This window comes from Zophobas morio, unplaced genomic scaffold, assembly GCF_036711695.1.
Source record: "Zophobas morio isolate AGI-343-1 ecotype UQ-CSIRO unplaced genomic scaffold, CSIRO_AGI_Zmor_V1 ptg000016l, whole genome shotgun sequence".
NCBI classification, from domain to species: domain Eukaryota; kingdom Metazoa; phylum Arthropoda; class Insecta; order Coleoptera; family Tenebrionidae; genus Zophobas; species Zophobas morio.
This window is the reverse complement of record NW_026972121.1, coordinates 6,206,405-6,228,237: the sequence shown is the minus strand read 5'-3', so window position 1 is coordinate 6,228,237 and position 21,833 is coordinate 6,206,405. Positions and strand designations below refer to the sequence as shown.

The 21,833-nt window shown below is 34.6% G+C and overlaps 1 protein-coding gene across 5 annotated transcripts in view; it reads left to right on the top strand.

The window, feature by feature from the left end:
• The window catches only part of LOC135129678 (uncharacterized), a 71,808-nt gene extending 50,466 nt beyond the window's left edge, over window positions 1–21,342 (top strand). For 4 of the 5 annotated variants that reach the window (XM_064056915.1, XM_064056912.1, XM_064056913.1 and 1 more), the window contains 9 exons: window positions 10,826–10,997; window positions 14,996–15,203; window positions 15,287–15,596; window positions 15,654–15,976; window positions 16,035–17,882; window positions 17,932–18,663; window positions 18,709–19,454; window positions 19,502–19,684; window positions 19,741–21,342. In XM_064056915.1, the coding sequence (XP_063912985.1) occupies window positions 10,826–10,997; window positions 14,996–15,203; window positions 15,287–15,596; window positions 15,654–15,976; window positions 16,035–17,882; window positions 17,932–18,663; window positions 18,709–19,454; window positions 19,502–19,684; window positions 19,741–19,921 (4,703 nt within the window). In that variant the 3' untranslated portion in view covers window positions 19,922–21,342. Of the gene's footprint in view, window positions 1–2,821; window positions 3,022–10,825; window positions 10,998–14,995; window positions 15,204–15,286; window positions 15,597–15,653; window positions 15,977–16,034; window positions 17,883–17,931; window positions 18,664–18,708; window positions 19,455–19,501; window positions 19,685–19,740 lie in introns of all 5 variants that reach the window. The other variant, XM_064056914.1, reaches the window with a different exon arrangement.
• The last annotated feature ends 491 nt before the right edge of the window (window positions 21,343–21,833 follow it).

Below are 21,833 nucleotides of genomic sequence, written 5' to 3'. Positions count from 1 at the left end.
GTTTCCAATTTATCAATTTCTCGTATTTTGATTTTTCGGTTTTTGGATGTTTCCAATTTTGGGTTGTTAAATTCTTCAATTTTTCAGTTTTATCGTTTTTCAATTTTAGAATTATCCAGATTTCGACGTTTCGATTTTTAAATTTCTCGATTTTTCAGTTTTTCGACTTAAAAACTAAACGAAAAAACTGAAAATCGAAAAGTAAAAAAATTGAAAATTCGAACATCGAAAAATCGAAAAACAAATAAATTGAAAAGTCTAAGAACTGAAGAATAGAAAAATTGAAAATTCGAGAATGTGAAATTCGAAACGTTGAAAAATCGAAAAGGAAATATTGAAAATTCGAATATTGAAAAAAAAATCGAATTAGGTCTCAAGTCGGGTCAGGTCGAAATTAAAAAAAATCGAATATCGAAAGACCGAAAATTCGATAAATGGAAAAATCGAAAATTCGAAATTTTAAAAATTTCTCGATTACTCCTATTTTATTTTTCGATTTCTCTATTTTCCGATATTTCAGTTTTACGATTTTTCAATTTTTCGATTGTTTAATATTCCGCTTTTTGGTGTTTCTAAATTTTCTATTTTTCTGTCAACCAATTTTTCGATTTTTTGATTTTTCGGCTTTTCGATTCCTCGATTTTTTAATTTTTCTCTATCTCAGTCTTTCGGTGCTCTACTTTTGAGATTTTTCAGTTTTCCATTCTTCAAAATTTCTTCGATTTTAAAATTTTTCGGTATTTGAATTTTCTAAATTTTCGATTTTTTGATCAATTGATTTTTCGACTTTCATTTCTGACTTTTTCGACTTCTGGACCTTTTGAATAGTACATTTTTGATTTTTGGATATTTTGATTTTCCCATTTCTCCATTTTTCGATGTTTCAGCGTTTCGGCTTTTCAATTTCGCGATTTCTCGATTTTTCCATTTTCACATTTTCGATTCTTCCTCGATTTTCGATTTCTCGATTTTGCAATTTTCGATATCTCAGATTTTTTGAGATCGAATTTTCGGATTTTTTAATGGTTCTTCAATTTTTTGTTATGTTAATTAATTTTTTGGTTTCAGATTTTTGTAATTCTTGATTTTTCAATTTTTTGACTTAAAATCTAAAGAACGGAAATACTGAAAATCGAAAAGTAAAAAAATTGAAAATTCGAATATCGAAAAATCGAAAAGCAAAAAAATTTAAAAATCCAAGAACTGAAGAATGGAAAAATTGAAAAACCGAAATTGTGAAAATTCGGAAGTTTGAAAAATTGACGAATCGAAAAACTGAAAGTTGAAAAATCGAAAAGCAGATTAATTGAAAATTTGAATATTGAAAAATCGAAAATTCAACGAATCAGGTCTCAAATCAGGTCAGGTTGAAATAAAAAAAAATCGAATATCGAAAGACCGAAAATTCGATAAATGGAAAATCGAAAATTCGAAATTTTGATAATTTCTCGATTACTCCTATTTTATTTTTCGATTCCTCTATTTTCCGATATTTCAGTTTTACGATTTTTCAATTTTTCGATTGTTTAATATTCCACTGTTTGGGGTTTCTAAATTTTCTTTTTTTCTATCAATCGATTTTTCGATTTTTTTATTTTTCGTCTTTTCGATTTCACGATTTTTTAACTTTCCCCTATCTCAGTTTTTCAATGTTCCAGTTTTGAGGTTTTTCAATTTTCTATTCTTCAATTTTAAAATTTTTCGACATTCGAGTTTTAGGATTTTTTAACTTTCGAATCTTCAATTTTTGGATTTTTAAATTTTGCGATTTTTGAATATTCCAGTTTTTGGTGTTTTTTAAATTTTGGATTTTTTGATCATTTGATTTGTCGATTTTGTGGTTTTGCGACTTTTTCATTTCTGACTTTTCCGACTTCTCGACTTTTCAATTTCTCAATTTTGCAATTTTTCGATGTCTCAGTTTTTCTTTTGCAATTTTGAGATTTTCCAATTTTGATCAATCTTTGGGGATCGAATTTTGGGATTTTTCAATTATTATGATTCTTAAATTTTTTGTTATGTTAATTTCTTCGATTTCCCGATTTCTCGTTTTTTGATATTTTGGTTTTTGATGTTTCAATTTTTTGGTTTCTGAAACTTCAGATTTTTCGATTTCTCGTATTTCGATTTGTCAGTTTTTCGATGTTTCCATTTTTTGGTCTTTAAATTCTTCAATTTTTCAGAAATCGAGAAGTCGAAACAATTAAAATTTAAAAAAACGAATTGAATAATGGAAAATTTGAAGAATCAAAGAACTGAAAATTCGAAACATTAAAAATTCCAAAAAAGTCGAATTCGACATATGTTTCCAACTTTTGATACTTGAATTTTCAGTGTTTTTGCTTTTCGATTTTTCCGAGTTTTTCATTTACTTAATAGAGATAAAAAACAAAAATCTCAAAATTAAATTTCATTCTTTTTCAACGGAGCGGAATTCATTAGGTTATTCATTTACTTCAAGGACGAGGGAAGTTCTGTCGAAATAACTTTCGACCAGTTTTTTCAAGCTTCGTTATCGGGTAACAAAAAATTGTTTAGACCAACTTTTAACCATTGCGTTTTTAGATTTCTCTAAACGTATAAGCACGGATAAAAAACGTAAACATGAATAAAGTAATGTAAAAACGAAATCCGAAAACGTGGTGCCTACGCCCCCAGCAACCACTTTGCCAAGAAAACCATGCGTAAACAGTGTTGTTTATTGATCAGTTACCTCTTCAAAACCAAGTATTTATGTAGAAGAAGCAAACCAGTAATTATAACATTAACTAACTTGGTAATGGGCGTGCTCACTAATCTAACGTAAACAAATAACCATCAGTCTCGGTGATGAAACATAGACTTAACATTTGCTAACCCGGCCCTAAAGAACTCGGTGTAAGTGCCTTTTTCATGTCCACTCCGCAATTTAATCCAGTGTGTTAACAATGCTGCTTGTGATCCACCGCAAAGGACCCTTACCGAAGGGAAAAGCCCGTTACACCGGAGTCATTCTCGACAATTATCGCCATGTCTTCAAAGGTACGAATGCATGTAAAACACCACTCGATGATTGTAAGAGGAAGCAATTTCACAGACCGATCACCCTTTCTTGTTCGGATTAAATGAGCCGACTTAAGAGGTCGTGGGCCGAGCTGGAAGCCCGTAATCGTGTGCTTAATACGCTAGAATTAGCCGTGTTTTATCTGTGAGTGGAACGAATACGGTTTACCGGTGGAAAAACATGATCTAAATTTTGTTCTTATCACTGAGCTATGCGACTTTTTACGACCAGATTGTTTGCCTTCAAGTGGGTCGTGGGTCGTCATAAAATTCCAAAAGTGAGATTTGTTTTACTTTGTTTATGTTCCGACGATCATGAAAATTAGAGGGGATCCGAACTGCCGAACCGATTACTTCTCCTGCAAAAGTAAGTAACGACAGGGGACATAGAGAAGTGTCATAGTTTAAATTAAATGACGGTTGAGGCCAATGTCGACTCTAGGCGTTCGGAAACGATTCTCAGTGTTTTCGAAATTTTAGTTTGGGGACTTTTCAGTTTACTATTTATTTTTCAATTTTTGGTTTTACAATTTCTCAATTTTTCAATTTCTCGGTTTTCAGTTTTTCTCTTCAATTTTACGATTTTTAAATATTTCGATTTTTCAATTTTTGACTTTTATAAACTCTTTACTTGTCGATTTTTCAGGGTTTTTTTTTCAATTTTTCGATTTTTTTTAGGTTTCGATATTTCGGTTTTGGGATTTTTCAGTTTTTCGATCGTCAGTTTTTCTTTAATTTTTTAGTTTTTCGATATTTCTGTTCTTCGACGTTTCCATTTTTGACTTCTGGATTTTTCAATGTGTCGACTTTTCACTTTTTCGATTTTAGATTTCTCAATTTTTTGGTATTTTAATTTTTCAATATTTAAAATTTTAGATTTTTCGATTTTTCATTTCAGCTCTTCCATATTTCAATTTTTCAAATGTTTCGATTTCTTAATCTTTCGATTTTTCGACTTCCCGGTTTTAGATTTTCTGTTTTTGAATTGTCGTTTTTTCAATTTTTCGATTTTTAAATTTTATATTTTTCAGTTTTTTGATATTTCAATTTTTCAATACATATTTAAAATTTTAGATTTTTCTTTCATTTTTCAGTTTTTCAATATGTATTTGAGTTTTGGGATTTTTCGATATTTTGATTCTTCGACTTTTCGATTTTTGGCTTTTGGAGTTTTCGATATGTCGACTTTTTACTTTTTCGATTTTTAAATTTTAGATTTCTCAATTTTTTGGTATTTTAATTTTTCAATATTTAAAATTTTAGATTTTTCGATTTCTCGATTTTTCATTTCAGTTCTTCGATATTTCAGTTTTTCAAGTATTCGAATTTTTCAAATCTTTCGATTTCTTAATCAATCGATTTTTCGACTTCCCGGTTTTAGATTTTCTGTTTTTTAATTGTCGTTTTTTCAATTTTTCAAATTTGACCTTTATAAGCTGTCAATTTTTCGATTTTTCAATTAATCCATGTTTTGATTTTCCCATTTCTTGACTTTCGAGTTCCTCAGAGTCAGTTTTTCTTTCATTTTTCAGTTTTTCAATATTTCAGTTTTGGCATTTCTCAATATTTTGATTCTTCGACTTTTCGATTTTTGGCTTCTGGAGTTTTCGATGTGTCGATTTTTTTACTTTTTCGATTTTTCAATTTTTCGATTGCTTAATCTTTCGATTTTCTGACTTCAGGGTTTTAGATTTTCTGTTTTCAATTGTCGTTTTAAATTTTTCGATTTTTCATTGTTTTGATTTCGCGATTTAGTTTCCCATTTTTATTTTTTCTTTAATTTTTCAGTTTTTCAATATTTCAGTTTTGGGATTTTTCAATATTTCGATTCTTAGATTCTTCGATTTTTGACTCTTGGATTTTACAATTTCTCAATTTTTCAATTTCTCGGTTTTCAGTTTTTCTCTTCAATTTTACGATTTTTAAATATTTCGATTTTTCAATTTTCGGCTTTTATAAACGCTTTGTTTGTCGATTTTTCAATTAATTGATTTTTCAGGTTTTTTGGTTTTTCAGTTTTTCAATTTTTTCAGGTTTCGATTTTTCAACTTTTTTGATTTTTCGATTTCTCAGTTTTTCAATTTTTTAATTTCTCAGTTTTTGGACATTTCAGTTTTGGGATTTTTCAGTTTACTTATTATTCAATTTTTCGATCTTGCGATTTTGCAGGTTTTTGATTTTTCAATTTTTCGATTTTTTTAAGGTTTCGATATTTCGACTTAACTTTTTGGATTTTTCGATTTCTCAATTTTTCGATTCTATGGATTCTTAATTCTTGAATTTTTCAGTTGTTCGATTCGTCAGTTTTTCTTTCATTTTTCAGTATTTCGATATTTCAGTTTTGGGATTTTTCAATATTTCTGTTCTTCGACTTTTCCATTTTTGATTTCTGGATTTTTCGATGTGTCGACTTTTTACTTTTTCGATTTTTAAATCTTAGATTTCTCAATTTTTTGGTATTTTAATTGTTCAATAAATATTCATTATTTAAAATTTTAGATTTTTCGAGTTCTAGATTTTTCATTTTTCATGATATTTCCGTTTTTCTTGTTTTCGAATCGATTTATTTTTCGACTTCCCGGTTTTAGATTTTCTGTTTTTCAATTGTCGTTTTTTCAAATTTTCGATTTTTCAAGTTTTCTAATTTGCCATTTATAACTGTGAATTTTTCGATTTTTCAGTTAATCCATGTTTTGATTTTCCTATTTCTTGACATTCGAGGGTTTCGATATTCCTGTTCTTCAATTCTTTAATTTTTCGATTTTTCAGGTTTTTGATTTTTTATTTTTTTAAGGTTTCAATTTTTCGACTTCACTTTTTGGATTTTTCGATTGCTCATTTTTTTGACTTTTTAGGTTCTCAGTTTTTGGATATTTCAGTTTTCGGATTTTTCAGGTTTTCCATTTTTCAGTTTTTTTTTTCATTTTTCAATTTTGGGATTTTTCAATATCTTGATTCTTCAACTTTTCGATTTTTGGCTTCTGGAGTTTTCGATGTCGATTTTTTTACTTTTTCAATTTTTGAATTTTTCGATTGCTTAATCTTTCGATTTTTCGACTTCCCGGTTTTAGATTTTCTGTTTTCAATTGTCGTTTTAAATTTTTCGATTTTTCAATGTTTTGATTTCTTAATCAATCGATTTTTCGACTTCCCGGTTTTAGATTTTCTGTTTTTCAATTGTCGTTTTTTCAAATTTTCGATTTTTCAATTTTTCAAATTTTACTTTTATAAACTGTTAATTTTTCGTTTCTTCAATTAATCCATGTTTTGATTTTTCCATTTCTTGACTTTTGGGGTTTCGACATTCCTGTTCTTCAATTCTTTAATTTTTCCATTTTTCAGGTTTTTGATTTTTTATTTTTTAATTTTGAAGGTTTCAATTCTTTGGCTTCACTTTTTGGATTTTTCTATTACTCAATTTTTCGAATTTTTAGGTTCTCAGTTTTTGGATATTTCAGTTTTCGGATTTTTCAGGTTTTCCATTTTTCAGTTTTTCTTTCATTTTTCAGTTTTTCGATATTTCAGTTTAGAGATTTTTCAATATTTTGATTCTTCGACTTTCCAATTTTTGGCTTCTGGAGTTTTCGATGTGTCTTTTTTTTTACTTTTTCGAAATTTGAATTTTTCGATTGCTTAATCTTTGAATTTTTCGACTTCCCAGTTTTAGATTTTCTATTTTCCATTGGCGTTTTAAATTTTTCGATATTTCAATATTTTGATTTCCCGATTTAGTTTCCCATTTTTAGTTTTTCTTTAATTTTTCAGGTTTTCAATATTTCAGTTTTGGGATTTTTCAATATTTCGATTCTTCGATTTTTCGATTTTTGACTCCTGGATTTTTCGATGTGTCGATTTTTTAGTTTTTTGATTTTTAAATTTTAGATTTTTTACTTTTTAGAATTTTAGATTTTTCGACTTCCGGGTTTTTCAAATTTTCGATTTTTCAATTTTTCAAATTTGACATTTATGAACTGTCAATTTTTCGATTTTTCAATTAATCCATGTTTTCCCATTTTTTTACTTTCGAGGATTTCGATATTCGTGTTCTTCAATTCTTTAATTTTTCGATTTTTCAGGTTTTTGATTTTTTATTTTTTAATTTTTTAAGGTTTCAATTTTTCGACTTTACTTTTGGATTTTTCAATTGCTCAGTTTTTCGACTTTTTAGGTTCTCAGTTTTTGGATATTTCAGTTTTCGGATTTTTCAGGTTTTCCATTTTTCAGTTTTGGGACTTTTCAATATTTCGATTCTTCGACTTCCCGGTTTTAGATTTTCTGTTTTCAGTTGTCGTTTTAAATTTTTCGATTTTTCAATGTTTTGATTTCCCGATTTAGTTTCCCATTTTTAGTTTTTCTTTAATTTTTCAGTTTTTCAATATTTCAGTTTTAGGATTTTTCCGATTCGATTTTTCGATTTTTGACTCCTGGATTCTTCAATGTGTCGATTTTTCAATTTTTTGGTTTTTAAATTTTCTATTTTTTAATTTTTAAAATTTTAGATTTTTCGATTTCTCGATTTTTCATTTCAGTTCTTCGATATTTCAATTTTTCAAGTTTTCGAATTTTTTAAATGTTTCGATTTCTTTATCTTTTGATTTTTCGACTTCCCGGTTTTAGATTTTCTGTTTTTCAATTGACATTTTGTCAAATTTTCGATTTTTCAATTAATCGGTGTTTTGATTTCCCATTTTTTGACCTTCGAGTGTTTCGATTTTCCTGTTCTTCAATTCTTAAATTTTTTGATTTTTCAGGTTTTTGATTTTTCAATTTTTCGATATTTTTAAGGTTACTATTTTTGACTTCACTTTTTTGATTTTTCGATTTTTCAGTTTTTAGATATTTCAGTTTTAGAATTTTTCAATATTTCAAATCTTCGGCTTTTCTATTTTTGACTTCTGGATTTTTCGATGTGTCTACCTTTTTACTTTTTCGATTTTTCAATTTTTGGATTTTTATATTCTAAATGTTTCAATGTTTTGATATTTTAATTTTTCAATATTTCTTAATCTTTCGATTTTTTGACTTCCTGGTTTTAGATGTTCAGTTTTTGAATTTTTCGATTTGTTAATTTTTCATTCCCGATTTATCGAGATCTGATTGTTCAGGTTTTCGATTTATCATTTTTTCAATTTTTTATTGTGGCCTATTTCGGTTTCTCAGTTTTTCCATTTTTCCATTTTTTCGTTTTTTGATTTTTCCGCTTTTCCAATTTTTCGACTTTTAACTTTTTGTTTGTCGATTTCTCTATTTCTCGATTTTTCGACTTCATCACTTTTCGATTTCTCGTTCTTTGGATCTTTCAATCTCTCAATTTTTCAATTTTTTAAATTATTAAGTTTTTTGATTTCACGATTTATCGAGATTTGGATTTTTCGATATTTTAATTGTTCTTTTTTTTTTCTCACTGTTAATATCATACAGTGTATCGAAAACAACCACAAAAATTGTCACTAAAAACATAAAAAAAAATTCATACAAAATATAACACAGTGTTTCCAAAACGTTTTCCCGAAAAAAGTCCATTGGGTTATTACGGTTTCAACAATATTCTTAGTTTAAGACGTTTTGCTAGTATAAAACACAAATAAAGAAAAGGGTGGTTTTGCAAAATCAGCCTGTATGTCGCATCTATATTAATCTAGTAACGGTACAAAAGTTTTTTTTATCAAGTTACGTGGAAACGAGTTATGAAAAATATTTTTTATTATTATATGTGTGCCTCTGCTATATATCATTCAGTTTTGACAGCTTTACTCGCTTTTTAGGACTAATAAATCATTTTTGGCGTTATGTACAATGTACACACTAGTTCCAAATATGAGACATAATGCAGCGGTACAAGGTTGACGAGACTGTAATTATTTGAAAGAGATTTGTTGAATTTTGTTAAAAATCTAAAAATATTACTTCTGTCAAGTATTTGCCAATACCTTTATGCTAATGCAACGACGCCTTTAAAACTTACAATTGCCACTTTAAATTTCCGCGACTATAGTTACGTAGCTAATACTTCTGACCCAAACGCGCTTTGTTCTCGAACCGCAGGAGTTCAGGGGGTTATGGGATTACTCTGAAAGCCATTGAATAAATTCGGAGGAGGGTAGAAACATCATTTAGTGTTATAAATTTAAATCTTGCGGAAAGCAAATCCTCTTAGACTCAAAGAGTAAATAAAGTGGCTTTTTCCAAGAAGAAGCTATCAAGCTCAGCTTTACTTGTACAATTTCCACCACCAACAAGAGAAACTCCAAAATATCGTTCCCTTTATTTGTTGACATTATGCGCATAAATTGCTGATTAGATTTCATCAAGCCTCATTATCTGTCTATTTTTGTCGCGCGATAACTTATCTACCATAATAGTACAAACAAGAAAGGCGGAAGCAGGTAAAATTAGCTAAAAACAAATTAATTCGACACGTTCTTTCTATCTATGCCACCGGAATTCATGCATTAAAACGGTTTCTTTGAACAAAACTGAAAGTTGCGTATCAAAAAAAATATATCCTTTTTATTTTATTATTTATTCGAGTAGTGTTTCCGGCCCTGTAATAGATATTGTAAACATAAACTGTATGGTGTCTACACGTGGTAAAATTAGCGTAAGAAATGCAGCGAATTCGGTGAAATCTCGACTCGCGTTTACGCGATTTGCACTATTAACGACCATTAATCTTGTGTATGTAGACACCGCGTTACGTTATGTTCCGCAAGTTAATCAAGTATCACGTGTCACTGGTAGTTTCTAAGAAAAAGTGCATTTTGAGCATTTTCTAGAGAAAGGTGGTAAAACTTTCCTGTGTGAAATGCAACGTAAGCTTCCTATATGGAAAATGATATGTATGTGTGTTCATGAACGAAAGTTACATAGACGCTAAAAATAGCAAAAATTTTTAGCATTTTCCAAGAACCCGTAAACTCTGATATAACGAAAGCGCGCTTTGGATTAAAGCAACAAATTCGTATTTTTAGCAAATTTATACCTCGCTTGATGGACTGCATACCAGCCCACATGTCGTGGTAAAGACATTCAACCTCGTCTCACAGACTAATTAGCAAATTATAGCAGCCTGTAATCAGCAGTCGTAATTATAAACCCACACGTTACTAAACCGTAAAAACCCCTTTCGCACAAAAAATCGCATTTCTCCACAATTCCACTTGTTGCGCGTCTTAATGGAGCTAATGATTTATTAAAGCCTGCGGACAAATCGTGTATGGATATATGGTTAATTTATATACGCGGTAATAACCATAAATTGGTTATAAGAACACAATTTGTCCAACAAGTCGTTGCTATAAATTCCGAGGGCCGCCACGGCGTCTCCACGTTTGATTTTCTTCAAGAGACTTCATTATAGGTTGATTGCGGCGATTAAGATTATGCGTGGAACTAATCTGGTTTATTTGTTGGTTTTACACCAAAAACGATGAGTTGTGTTTGCACGAAATTAAAAACTTGATTAAAATTTTCGGGTGTTCAGATTTATAACACTATAGTCTGGGAAATTTAAAGTGACTGCAAGCGTCATAAATCCCCAATGCATAAAAGTGCACTTCCAAACGTGGAAATGGGTCAAACTGTGTTTGTTTTTCATCACTTTGTTGCAAGACGCTAATGAATATTTAGTAGAATTACGGAATAATTACGGAATTAAGAAATTAAAGCTCTTACCTAATCGGCGTAACTGTTCATTACTTACACGGAAATCACAATGTAGAGGTGGATTTTTGTTAAGCGGAATTTACAAAAGCAGCGATTTTTAGAAATTTTGTTGTTACAGGTAAAACAATGAACGAGGTGGGGAGTCTGGGTGTTCGAGGAATAGCTGTCAGCCCAGACTCTGACTGCAACAGCAACCACCATGGCTCAGCGAGTTATCTCAGCAACACGTCTTCCCAAGATATTGATTTTATTCAGGATAATTCGGACTACCAATGGTTTTTGGACTACGGGTAAGTTATACAAACTGGACACTGTATACCAAAATTTTTGTTCGTTTTTGTTTGATTGTCACACTAAAATCATGTATTTTTCTTTCGTCTTGATGCTTCTGTGATGATTTACAACCTTTACTTGCTGAAGTCGCTTCTCCCAAAGGATTAAGGTCGATTTATAAACTTGAAGGAAAATCCCCCGAAGTAGGGGGGACACTTTTCTGGTTGACAACACTAATTCCAGGAAAATTAAATTTTGATAGATGATAATTCACAATAAGCAACTTTAAAATGCTAAATTTGTTTGCAAAAATACGCTCCGGCCCTCAGTCTTCTCTTTTGCTTTTCTTTTTAATTAATACATTTATTAGTATCCTTTGTATAATACGATTTTTTAAGAACATATTTCACTTGGTAATTTTTCGTAGAAAAATAAGGATTCTACAATTAAGCTCCGCCCCTCGGCTTGCGACGAATAAAAAAAATCATCAGAAATGAGATAGGGTGGGTGGGCGGGGCTTATATTTTGGTTTTTTTCTTAATATACATAGCCATCTTTACACAACAAGCACCTTAGAACATGGTTAAAATGCTACATTTTTTCAAGGAAATTTGGATTTTGTAATTATGGGGCGGAGCCTAATTGCAAAAGCGATATTTCCTTACACAAATTTTCCATTTTGAATATGTTTTAAATTTCATGTTATGAAAAGAAGTCTACATATCTTAAAACAAAAAGGTAAAATATAAGCCCGCCCACCCGCCCTGTCTCAATTGTGATGATTTTTTTTTATTGGCCGTGAACCAAATAGGCGGAGCTTAACTGCAAAATACTTATTTTATTACAAGAAATTAAAGACATGTTTTTTGAGTATAGTGTTCAAAGAATACTATTTATATTAAGATTTTTCAATTTTTTACTTTTATAAACTCTTTATTTGTCGATTTTTCAATTAATTCATTTTTCAGGTTTTTTGGTTTTTCAATTTCTCTATTTTTTCAGGTTTCGACATTTCGATTTCACTTTTTTGATTTTTCGATTCTTTAGATTCTCAGGTTTTGGATATTTCAGTTTTGGGATTTTTCAGTTTTTCAATTCATCAAATTTTCTTTCATTTTTCAGTTTTTCGATTTTTAAATTTCAGATTTTTCAGTTTTTTGATATTTTAATTTTTCTATATTTAAAATTTTAGATTTTTCGATTTATCGATTTTTCATTTCAGTTGTTCGATATTTCAGTTTTTCAAGTTTTCGAATTTTTCAAATGTTTTGATTTCTTAATCAATTGATTTTTCGACTTCCCGGTTTTAGATTTTCTGTTTTTCAATTGTTTTTTTTTTATTTTTTGTTTTTTAATTTTTTAAGGTTTCAATTTTCCGACTCCACTTTATTTTTCTATTGCTCAATTTTTCGACTTTTTAGGTTCTCAGTTTTTGGATATTTCAGTTTTCGGATTTTTCAGGTTTTCCATTTTTCAGTTTTTTTTTTTCATTTTTCAATTTTTCGATATTTTAGTTTTGGGATTTTTCAATATTTTGATTCTTCGACTGATCGATTTTTGGCTTCTGGAGCTTTCGATGTGTCAATTTTTTTACTTTTTCGATTTTTGAATTTTTCGATTTTTCGACTTACCGGTTTTAGATTTTCTGTTTCAAATTTTTCGATTTTTCAATGTTTTGATTTCCCGATTTAGTTTCCCATTTTTAGTTTTTCCTTAATTTTTCAGTTTTTCAATATTTCAGTTTTGGAATTTTTCGATGTGTCGATTTTTCAATTTTCCGATTTTTAAATTTTAGATTTTTTAATTTTTAAAATTTTAGATTTTTCGATTTCTCGATTTTTCATTTCAGTTCTTCGATATTTGAATTTTTCAAGTTTTCGAATTTTTCAAATTCTTGACCTTCGAGTGTTTCGATTTTCCTGTTTTTGATTTTTCAATTTTTCGATTTTTCAGTTTTTCGACTTCACTTTTTTGATTTTTCGATTTTTCAGTTTTAGGATTTTTCAATATTTCAATTCCTCGGCTTTTCTATTTTTGACTTCTGGGTTTTTCGATGTGTCTACCTTTTTACTTTTTCGATTTTTCAATTTTAGGATTTTTAAATTGTAGATTTTTCAATCTTTTGATATTTTAATTTTTCAATATTTCTTAATCTTTCTATTTTTCGACTTCCTGCTTTTAGATGTTGTGTTTTTCAATTTTTCGATTTGTTAATTTATCATTCCCGATTTATCAACATTTGATTGTTCAAGTTTTCGATTTATCATTTTTTCAATTTTTTATTTTGGCCTATTTTTGGGTTTCTCAGTTTTTCCAATTTTTCGACTTTTAACTTTTTGTTTGTCGATTTCTCTATTTTTCGTTTTTGGCCAATTCTGTTTCTCAATTGTTCGACTTTTCGACTCCACGGGGGCGGACGGGACGAGTGGGCAGGGGTTATACTTTGGGTTTTTTATTTTCTAAATATACGTAGCCATTCTTTTCACAACAAGAAACTTAGAACCTGGTTAAAATCGTACATTTTTATTATGAGGCGGAGCCTAATTTTATGATTATGAGGTGGAGCCTAGTTGCAAAAGCGATATTTCCTTATACAAATTTTCCATTTTGAATATGTTTTAAATTTCATGTTGTGAAAAGAAGTCTAGATATCTTAAAACAAAAAGGTAAAATATAAACCCGCCCACCCGCCCTGTCTCAATTGTGATGACTTTTTTATTCGCCGTGAACCAAAGGGGCAGAGCTTAACTGCAAAATACTTATTTTATTACAAGAAATTAAAAACCTGTTTTTTTTTATTATTGAGTTCAAAGAATACTATGTATATTAAGAAAAAAGGCAAAATATAAACCCCGCCCACCCACCCCATCCCAATTGTGATGATTTTTTTTTAAACTTAAAACACGTTTAAAATAGTAAATTTTCAATTTTCGTAAGGATATATAGATTTTGAAATGAGGCTCCGCCCCTAGGTCTGCCAACGAATGAAAACTTAATTACGATTTGGATGACGGCACGTATAGGTTGGGCTTAATCTTTGGTTTTAATTTTTTCTTAATATATGTACATAGTATTTTTTGAATAACACGGTACTCAAAAATATGTCGTAATTTCTTATAGAAAAATAATAAGCATTTTGCAGTTAAATTCCGCTCTTTTGGCTCTCGACGATTAAAAAAAAATCATCACAATAGAGATAGGGTGGGTGGGTGGGCGGGGCTTACATTTTGCTCTTTCTCTTAATATATATGTGCTTTCAGAACAAGAAACTTAAAACATGTTTAAAATTGTAAATGCGTATAGGGAAATATCGATTTTGCAATTACGCTCCACCCCTCGGCCTGACAACGAATGAAAAATTCATCACGATTGAGATCGAGACGGATGGGTGGGGCTTCTTTTTGGTATTGTTTTTCATTAAAACATTTAGTTTTCTTTGTATAACACGATTACTTAAGAACATATTTCACATGGTAATTTCTTGTAGAAAAATAAGGATTCTACAATTAAGCTCCGCCCCTCGGCTTACGACGAATAAAAAAAATCATCAGAAATGAGATAGGGCGGGTGGGCGGGGTTACATTTTGTCTTGTTTTTCTTAATATGTGTAGACTTATTTCGACAACACGGAACTTAAAACATGTCTAAAATGATAAATTTTTGTAGTAATCAACTTAAATCCTCCACATCAAAGTTACTATCAACGGCAACTTGGCAACGGACAAATGTCAATTTTCAACGTCAACGACAATTTTATAAATCCCCATTAAATCTCACTTTAAAGATTCTGTGTTGACCAGTATCATCTAATTGTATTCATGATTCATAGAACCTCTATTATTTTCGGAGAGGACGTTAGGGCTGTAAATTATCATAACAGATTTGTTGTGCTCTTATTTCTTCATTATCTTATCATATTCTCAGTAGCTGTAATCATTGTGTTTACCAACAGTAAATAGTTTTCCCATTAGTGGGTTAAATATTCAATATAAGCTACTTATTTTCATGTTTTTAGCTATCGGGATGGAGGAACGAACCACCACACAAGTATACTATCACTACCCGAGTCCTACGAAGCCAATGACATGAACTACTATGACGCCTTGGCGAAGAATATGGACGCGAACTTGGCCGAAGCAGACATGGAGAGTTTCCGGACGGAAGACATCCACGCCTTGCTTACCAACCTACCACCGATGTGTACCGACCACCTAAGTCAAGATGTAAGTTGATTAATAATCACTTGCGAAAACAAAAAACCGGAGCGGACTTTAACAGACCCCTGTCTCACTCATGCAATTTATAGAATAACCGCCAAGGAGAGAGCTTTGCGAGTGTGTCCGGCTCCATGATGGCAAAATTCGACTTCGACAGTTCCATCAGCCCCCACAGCAGCTCCCACGGCGAAGACTCCGCCAACTCCACCTCCATGTCCATCTACAAATCCGAGCTGCTCTTCAGTCCAGTCAAGGAGACCCCCATGCCCGGAGCCAACTTCAGCGTGGACTCGCTCGACTGCGACATGATGCTGACCTGCCAGGCCAACAAGGACAACTACACCATAGCTTTCGAGGGCTCGGCGGTGTACTCCGAAGATAGCGATTACCACGAGACGGGTGATTATCAAAGTGAATCAACACGTTTATCTGGTAAACAAATGGTTCATTTTGTAGATAAAAGCGAGAACTCCGGCACGGGTAGCGCTCATTGGACGAACGACATCAAAAAGCAAACAAATAGTGCAAAGGTTATTGATGCATCGATGACGCAGTCGGACTCGGGGAGCTTCACCACTTGGAGTAAGTTGAAGAAGAGGAGTAGTGATAATCAGCTGAGGCGACACCCGTCGGGGAACAACAACAACTCAGGAGATGAAACTAGTCATTTGGGACTGAATGAGAATTCCGTCAAGAGCCAAAGCATGCCTAATTTGTACAAGCAGAAGCTGAAGACTCTCTTAGTCAGTAATTACCTCAGGAATCAAAACGTGGCTTCGGTGAGTACTTAGTCGGTGTTGGTGTTTGAGTTTGAGTTGAATTTGTTTTGTTTTGCAGACCAGTACGGTTAAAAGAAAACCAGTTAAAGTATTCGATATTCAGCACCAAAGCAGCAGCGGAAGCGGAGTGAGCGTGTCCGACATGGCGACTTCGGTGGACGGCAGCACAAGCGACAACACGGGCAACAAACACCACCCTAACTTCAGTCTGGTGAAACTCTTCATGAAGCAGAAGAGCATGAGCACGGAGGGGATGTCCACCACCATGGATCAACTGTCGTCGACGGAAAACTGGCCGGGGAGCCAATCGGACGAAAGCAACTGCTCGGAAGGCAAACCACCCGAAACTCTCAAGATGAGTGTAGATCAAAAAACCAACGAAAGCAGCGTGCGCACCTACGACTTAATCGCAGAAGAACCAGAAGAAGAGATGTCCCGAAGCGAATCAGTAGAACAATTGTCTGAAAGCATCTCCAAAATAGACTCAGTTGGTAATAGTTTCGAACGAACGTCCCCCGAAAGCCACTTTAACCTCAACAACAACAACAGCTACCTGACAGAAAGCCACAAGTGCGACCAAAAGCACAAGAAAGCGTTTGAGAACGAACTGATGAACCGAAGCATCCAGACTTCACAGTTCTCCGAAATAACGAGCTTGAAGAACGCGCATAAAACATCCGCAAACAACAAACAAGGGGTGAAAGTGGTAGAACCGTCGTTCCTCAACAAGTTGAAACAAGAAGGAGAGATGCAGAAGCCCGTCTATGTTCTGTACCCCAACTACGTTCTACCGAATTTGGACTTCCTGAACGAGAAACAAGAGGATATGGCCAATGTTCTACTCGTGCCGCAGGAAGCCCCGAATGTGAAGGCAGCCCTCAAGAAGCGACCTTTCAGTTGTAACGACGTGGAAATGCTAAAGAAGAAAGGTTTCAGTCACGTTAAAGACTGGGATTCGTTGAATTTTTTGCTACCACAGGAATATAAGCGGATTTTGGCTGACGTTCCAGAAATTTCTGAACACATTAAACCGTCGTTTGCGCACGCTGTGAAGACTAAAAGACGACCGTTTAGTTGCGAGTACGCGGCTAATAGTTCGTCCAGTTCGAGTACTGCTACTCAACCCAGTTCCGGTTATAGAGGGTCCTCCACCATCTTGAGTGACTCTCAAAACAGTCCGGCACCTGTTACCAACCTCAATCCGCTTTTTGTGTACAGATATGATAGTGTGACGAGTTCGGAAGCCAGTTTGCTCAACAGTGAAAGACAGAGGTCGATCACCACAGCCCCGCCGCTACCCACGAGGTGTGTAAGCCTCCAACAAGGAGACCACATACCTCCGAGACCCCCTCTCCCGAAAAGTATCCTGCGGAAGGAAAAAGGTGACAACAAACGCTACAGTTTGTATGAAACGAGCGAAGAAGACTTGACCGAAGATACTCTTTACAAACGCAAGTCGTTACAAGAGCCGTATTTCTTGCGAACGAAGCGGTTCAGCGAGACGGAGGACGAAGGAGTGGATGCAGGCACATCCAGTAGTAGCGTGGACGAACACCACGAGTCACTCCGCACCACGTCACCCAACCACCAAAAAACCGACTTCCTTCTCTCAAACATTAGTACCGACGAGCTGGTACAACTCGAGGAGTTTCTAAAACTGAGCGGAATCTCGACTTCGGATAACGAAGAAATGACCGAAGAGAATTTGATGCAGTTGCGGTCGTACGTCGGGAAATTCTTATCGTTGAAGATCAACCAAGAAGGAGCGGAACATTTCGGGGGGAAGAAGACAGTGAGTTTTGCAGAGAAGGTCAACGTTTTGCCGAAGTACCTCGAGACGAAGCAGTTCGTAGCGCCGAATAACTCGCCAAACGTGTCTGCTTTCGTCCACCACAAGAACTACTACGTAAGTAGGTTTAAGCTAAAAATTAGGTTATGTTTCGTGTTTGTTGTAGACTAAAACCCTCGTGGACATGCCAATCTGCGAAGAAAGCGAAGGTAGCCCGAACTATTGCAGCCCCCAAGCCACTCCAATTCATAAACAGAATTTGAACCTAGTGGAGAAGCGGTCTTTGGTGAACGCCGTGACCGACGCAGTCGAGCAACTCATTAACCATTTCTCTTCTGCGACTAATCAAGCCGACCTTAACGCGTTGGGAGACTCCAGTATGAACCCTTCGTGTGCGAAACTCGCTCTTTCCACGCTTTGTCCAGCGTTGTACGCGGTTTTGAGCGATGGCTTGAAACCCAGTCTCGAGAGTAGTTTCGGGGCTATCAACAACTCGGTGTGGCAAGTAGTAGAGGCTTCAGCACAACAAGGTCCACTCACCAAGGCCTTAAACGAGCTCGTCATGCGCATAAACAGCGAAGACGCAATAACAGAAGGTCTAGTCAAGTTCAACGCTTTCGTGTTCGGGTTGCTTAACGTCCGGTCGCTGGATGCCTGGATGAGCTACCTCAAAACCAGAGAGAGCATACTCAAGAAGCACTACTGCAAAGATTCCTTGTTAATAATGGCGCACACGGGAGGTCTAAACGTGAGGACGCTTCTGGATACCCTAATTTCGGCGTTGCAACCTCTAGCGCTTCTACCTTTCCAATTAGACCTGTTGTTTGAGTACCGGCAGCTGCATTTGAGTTTCAAGAGGATGGACTCATACCAACAACAACTCAGTCCGACGCACAAGGTAAGTTAGCTTGTCGCGCTTCTTGCGGTAATCGGTGACTTCCAGCACTCCGTCTCACCGAACTACAAGCAATGGAATTCCCCGAAACTGGGTCTTTCGGCGTGCAGCAACCGCTCGAATTCCGACAGCGAAGACATCTCTGCAATCACAGTCCAACACGTAGAGCCCGAATTAACCCTCCCCGATTTACTCAATTCTTCGAGCAAAAGCAAGAACCGGTCGGACAAAGAACGTCCGCGCTCGTGCGTCGAGTCGGGGATGCTATCCAAACCCAATTTCAAACTCGGGGATGTCACCACAGCCGCAAAGAAACGCTGGTCGGGGATTTCGGTCAATTCCAAACTCTATCTAGTGTATGACCGCCTAGCCAAAGAAGACGACGAAGAGTACACTGATAGTTTGGAGAACGGACCCCCGAAAGAAGACCATAGCAATTCCAATGAAAACGTCCCGTCCCTTCAAGAAGACGGTCCCGAGTCTCTTGATTCCAATCTGTCCGACGAAAAACCCTTGAATGGGAGAAGGTTCAAGAAGCTGCAACAAAAATGGGAGATGTTGAGTGGGCGCGAACCGAGCCAATCGCCGCCGTCGTCACCCACAAACGGTGCGAATAAGTCGAAAATCCCCAGACCCATTACCTCTCCTGTCAAACCGTCTGGTATCCCAGTTTTGATTTCGCCTTCCGGGAAACCAAGCGCGAAAGGTTTGAAGAAAAACGTAGCCAGAGGGACTGGGATTGCGAGACCGAGTACCGCGAAAGGGGCTACGACGAAGAAGCAAACTGCTGCAAGGTGGGTCTAGACGGGTTTTGGAGGGTGTTCAAGTGGGTTTTTTTCAGGACTAGTCGGGTCGACCAGTTGGAAGGTAACGGGGATACGCCTAGGCACGTCCCCAGGCCCAGTAGCTTACCCTACAAGACCACCACAACTCAGAACGGGAAGACGTCGAAGATCACGCCACCGAGGAGGGCGGCATCGAGTTCGCTGAACAGGAAGCCTCTGAATGCAGCAAATGTACCAAAGTGAGTCTGAATTGACAGGTGGAGTTCCGATTCACGCTTTTTGGTTTGGGTTGCAGGATCGTGAGGACGCTGAACCACCGCGTGCCGTCGGAAAGTGGGCATTTGTCGTACAATGAAGGCGAGAGACTGAAGGTTGTGTTAGAGGTAGACGATAAGTGGTTGCTCTGTTGCCGAGGGTCGCAGAAGGGGTTGGTGCCGCGGTCCGCTGTAATAGCGGCCGATGTGGGTCGTTTCTGAAGTTTACGATATTTACGTACTGTAAATAATACGTAGTGTTTTGAGTTGTAAATTTTTATACAGACTGGATTTGTGATTTTTAGAAGATATTTAAGTCTATTACGCGTATGATAATATGTATTATTGTTACGAAGTATTAACCATATTGTTGCTGCTTATTACCGTTGTAGAAGCTATATGACTATTTATTTTATTTTTCAAATTATTTATTGAAAATTTCTACTGCTACTTCATTACGATCTGTTATGTACTTAATTAGAGCATCCGGAATTGTCTTAGCTGTGACCAGTCGTTGTAAAGTTTTGTATAGACCAGACTCTTGTTCGTCGTAAAATTTTCACATATCACTTCACATTTAGGTGGTTGGGTTTTTATATTCTTACGCAATCGTCGCTTAACGTCGACAACCAATGGACGAATTTACGGACTAACGACCCATCCAATTTCGTTCCTTTAATCTAACCCACTCGCTCGTTAAATTCGTTGATTTGGTGTGATTGTGTGGCTACTAAAAGAACCTTCCTCGTAATCAGTCCCAGTGCATGCTACTAAAAGTGTCATCAGAGTCACACGGTCACATTGTTGTCGAAGTTGAAGCGACTGTTGCGCGGTTCACTGACAGCTACATCTAAAACAAAATTACCTTTATTATTCGTGAGTACAAATAGATGTTAAGCTCGATTGTGAACCTTCGTGCACTTCTTTTTTCTTGTTGTGTGTATATAGCTTTCCATTTCTCTCGCTCCGTCCTTAGTTCTTTGCTTTCTGTCTCTATCTAGCACCACAGCATGAGTGGTCCGAGTATTTAATAGAATACCTCCAGGATTCAACCCAGCTCATCTACACCTATTTTCTCATCACATTCGTTTTATGGCAACAAGAGTCCATTTCCTTGTCACGGTCGCTGTTCTTAGATATTTTTATTTATAAAGTGCAGTCGCTTCTGTATATGTCTTGCTGAATGTCTATAACTTAGATTTTTAGGAGTTTCCAGGTAAAGATCTGACTACACTTAATTACATATAAGTATATCAAATTTTGTGAACGGGGCCTTTGTATCACAATACAGATTTTATTTAAGTATTCCTTTGACCCAGTTTCTATGCTTGCATTTTCAGCTTGGTTTACTTACGTCCACTATATGTATATATTGAATCGAGTTATAAAAAGCTTTTGTGATGTATATAACGTTACCAAAGTCCGATCGAACGATCGATTTCAGCGATACTCTAATGGTTTTTGTTAAGGTTTTTCATTTTTGGGAACAATTTTGTGTCGTAACCTCACCATAGGTGCCATATACACCCATCTGTTTACCTTATTTTTTGACTTTGTTTTGAAACGTCAAAATTGTAGAATAAAAGGAGGATATGTAGAAATAAACATGTAACTCAAGTCAGAAATAAATCATTATAATGACACGCAGATGTTTTATTTGATACAATAGGAAATTTTAACGCTGGTGGGATTATTGTGTGAGTTGGTTGGGGATTCAGAAAACGCCAAAAACCTTCTTCATTGAATAATTCAAGTCGACTCCGGTGTCCATTTGCCATAATAAAATGATGTAAGTAGTCGCCGTTCCGCAGACCTGTGGGAATAATTAATGTTATAATATAACTAATCAGAAATTCACTTGAAGTTAAAGTGAACCAGAACCCCCATGATATAACAATTAATGAAACGACGTTTAAATAATGGTTAAAAAATTGTAAACACACTACATTCTGAAGATGAAATCTTTTAAAAAGTGAATACACTACCGATGTAAAAATTGGTAGGTCGATGAGAAACATGTTTCCGGCATAAATTTCAAAAGTTTCATGGAGTAGTTGAAGGGCAAATGCGTTGAGCTGAAAAAAAATATTTCAGTTTTCAGATTTTTAAGTTTTTCTATTTTTTTCTGTGCATC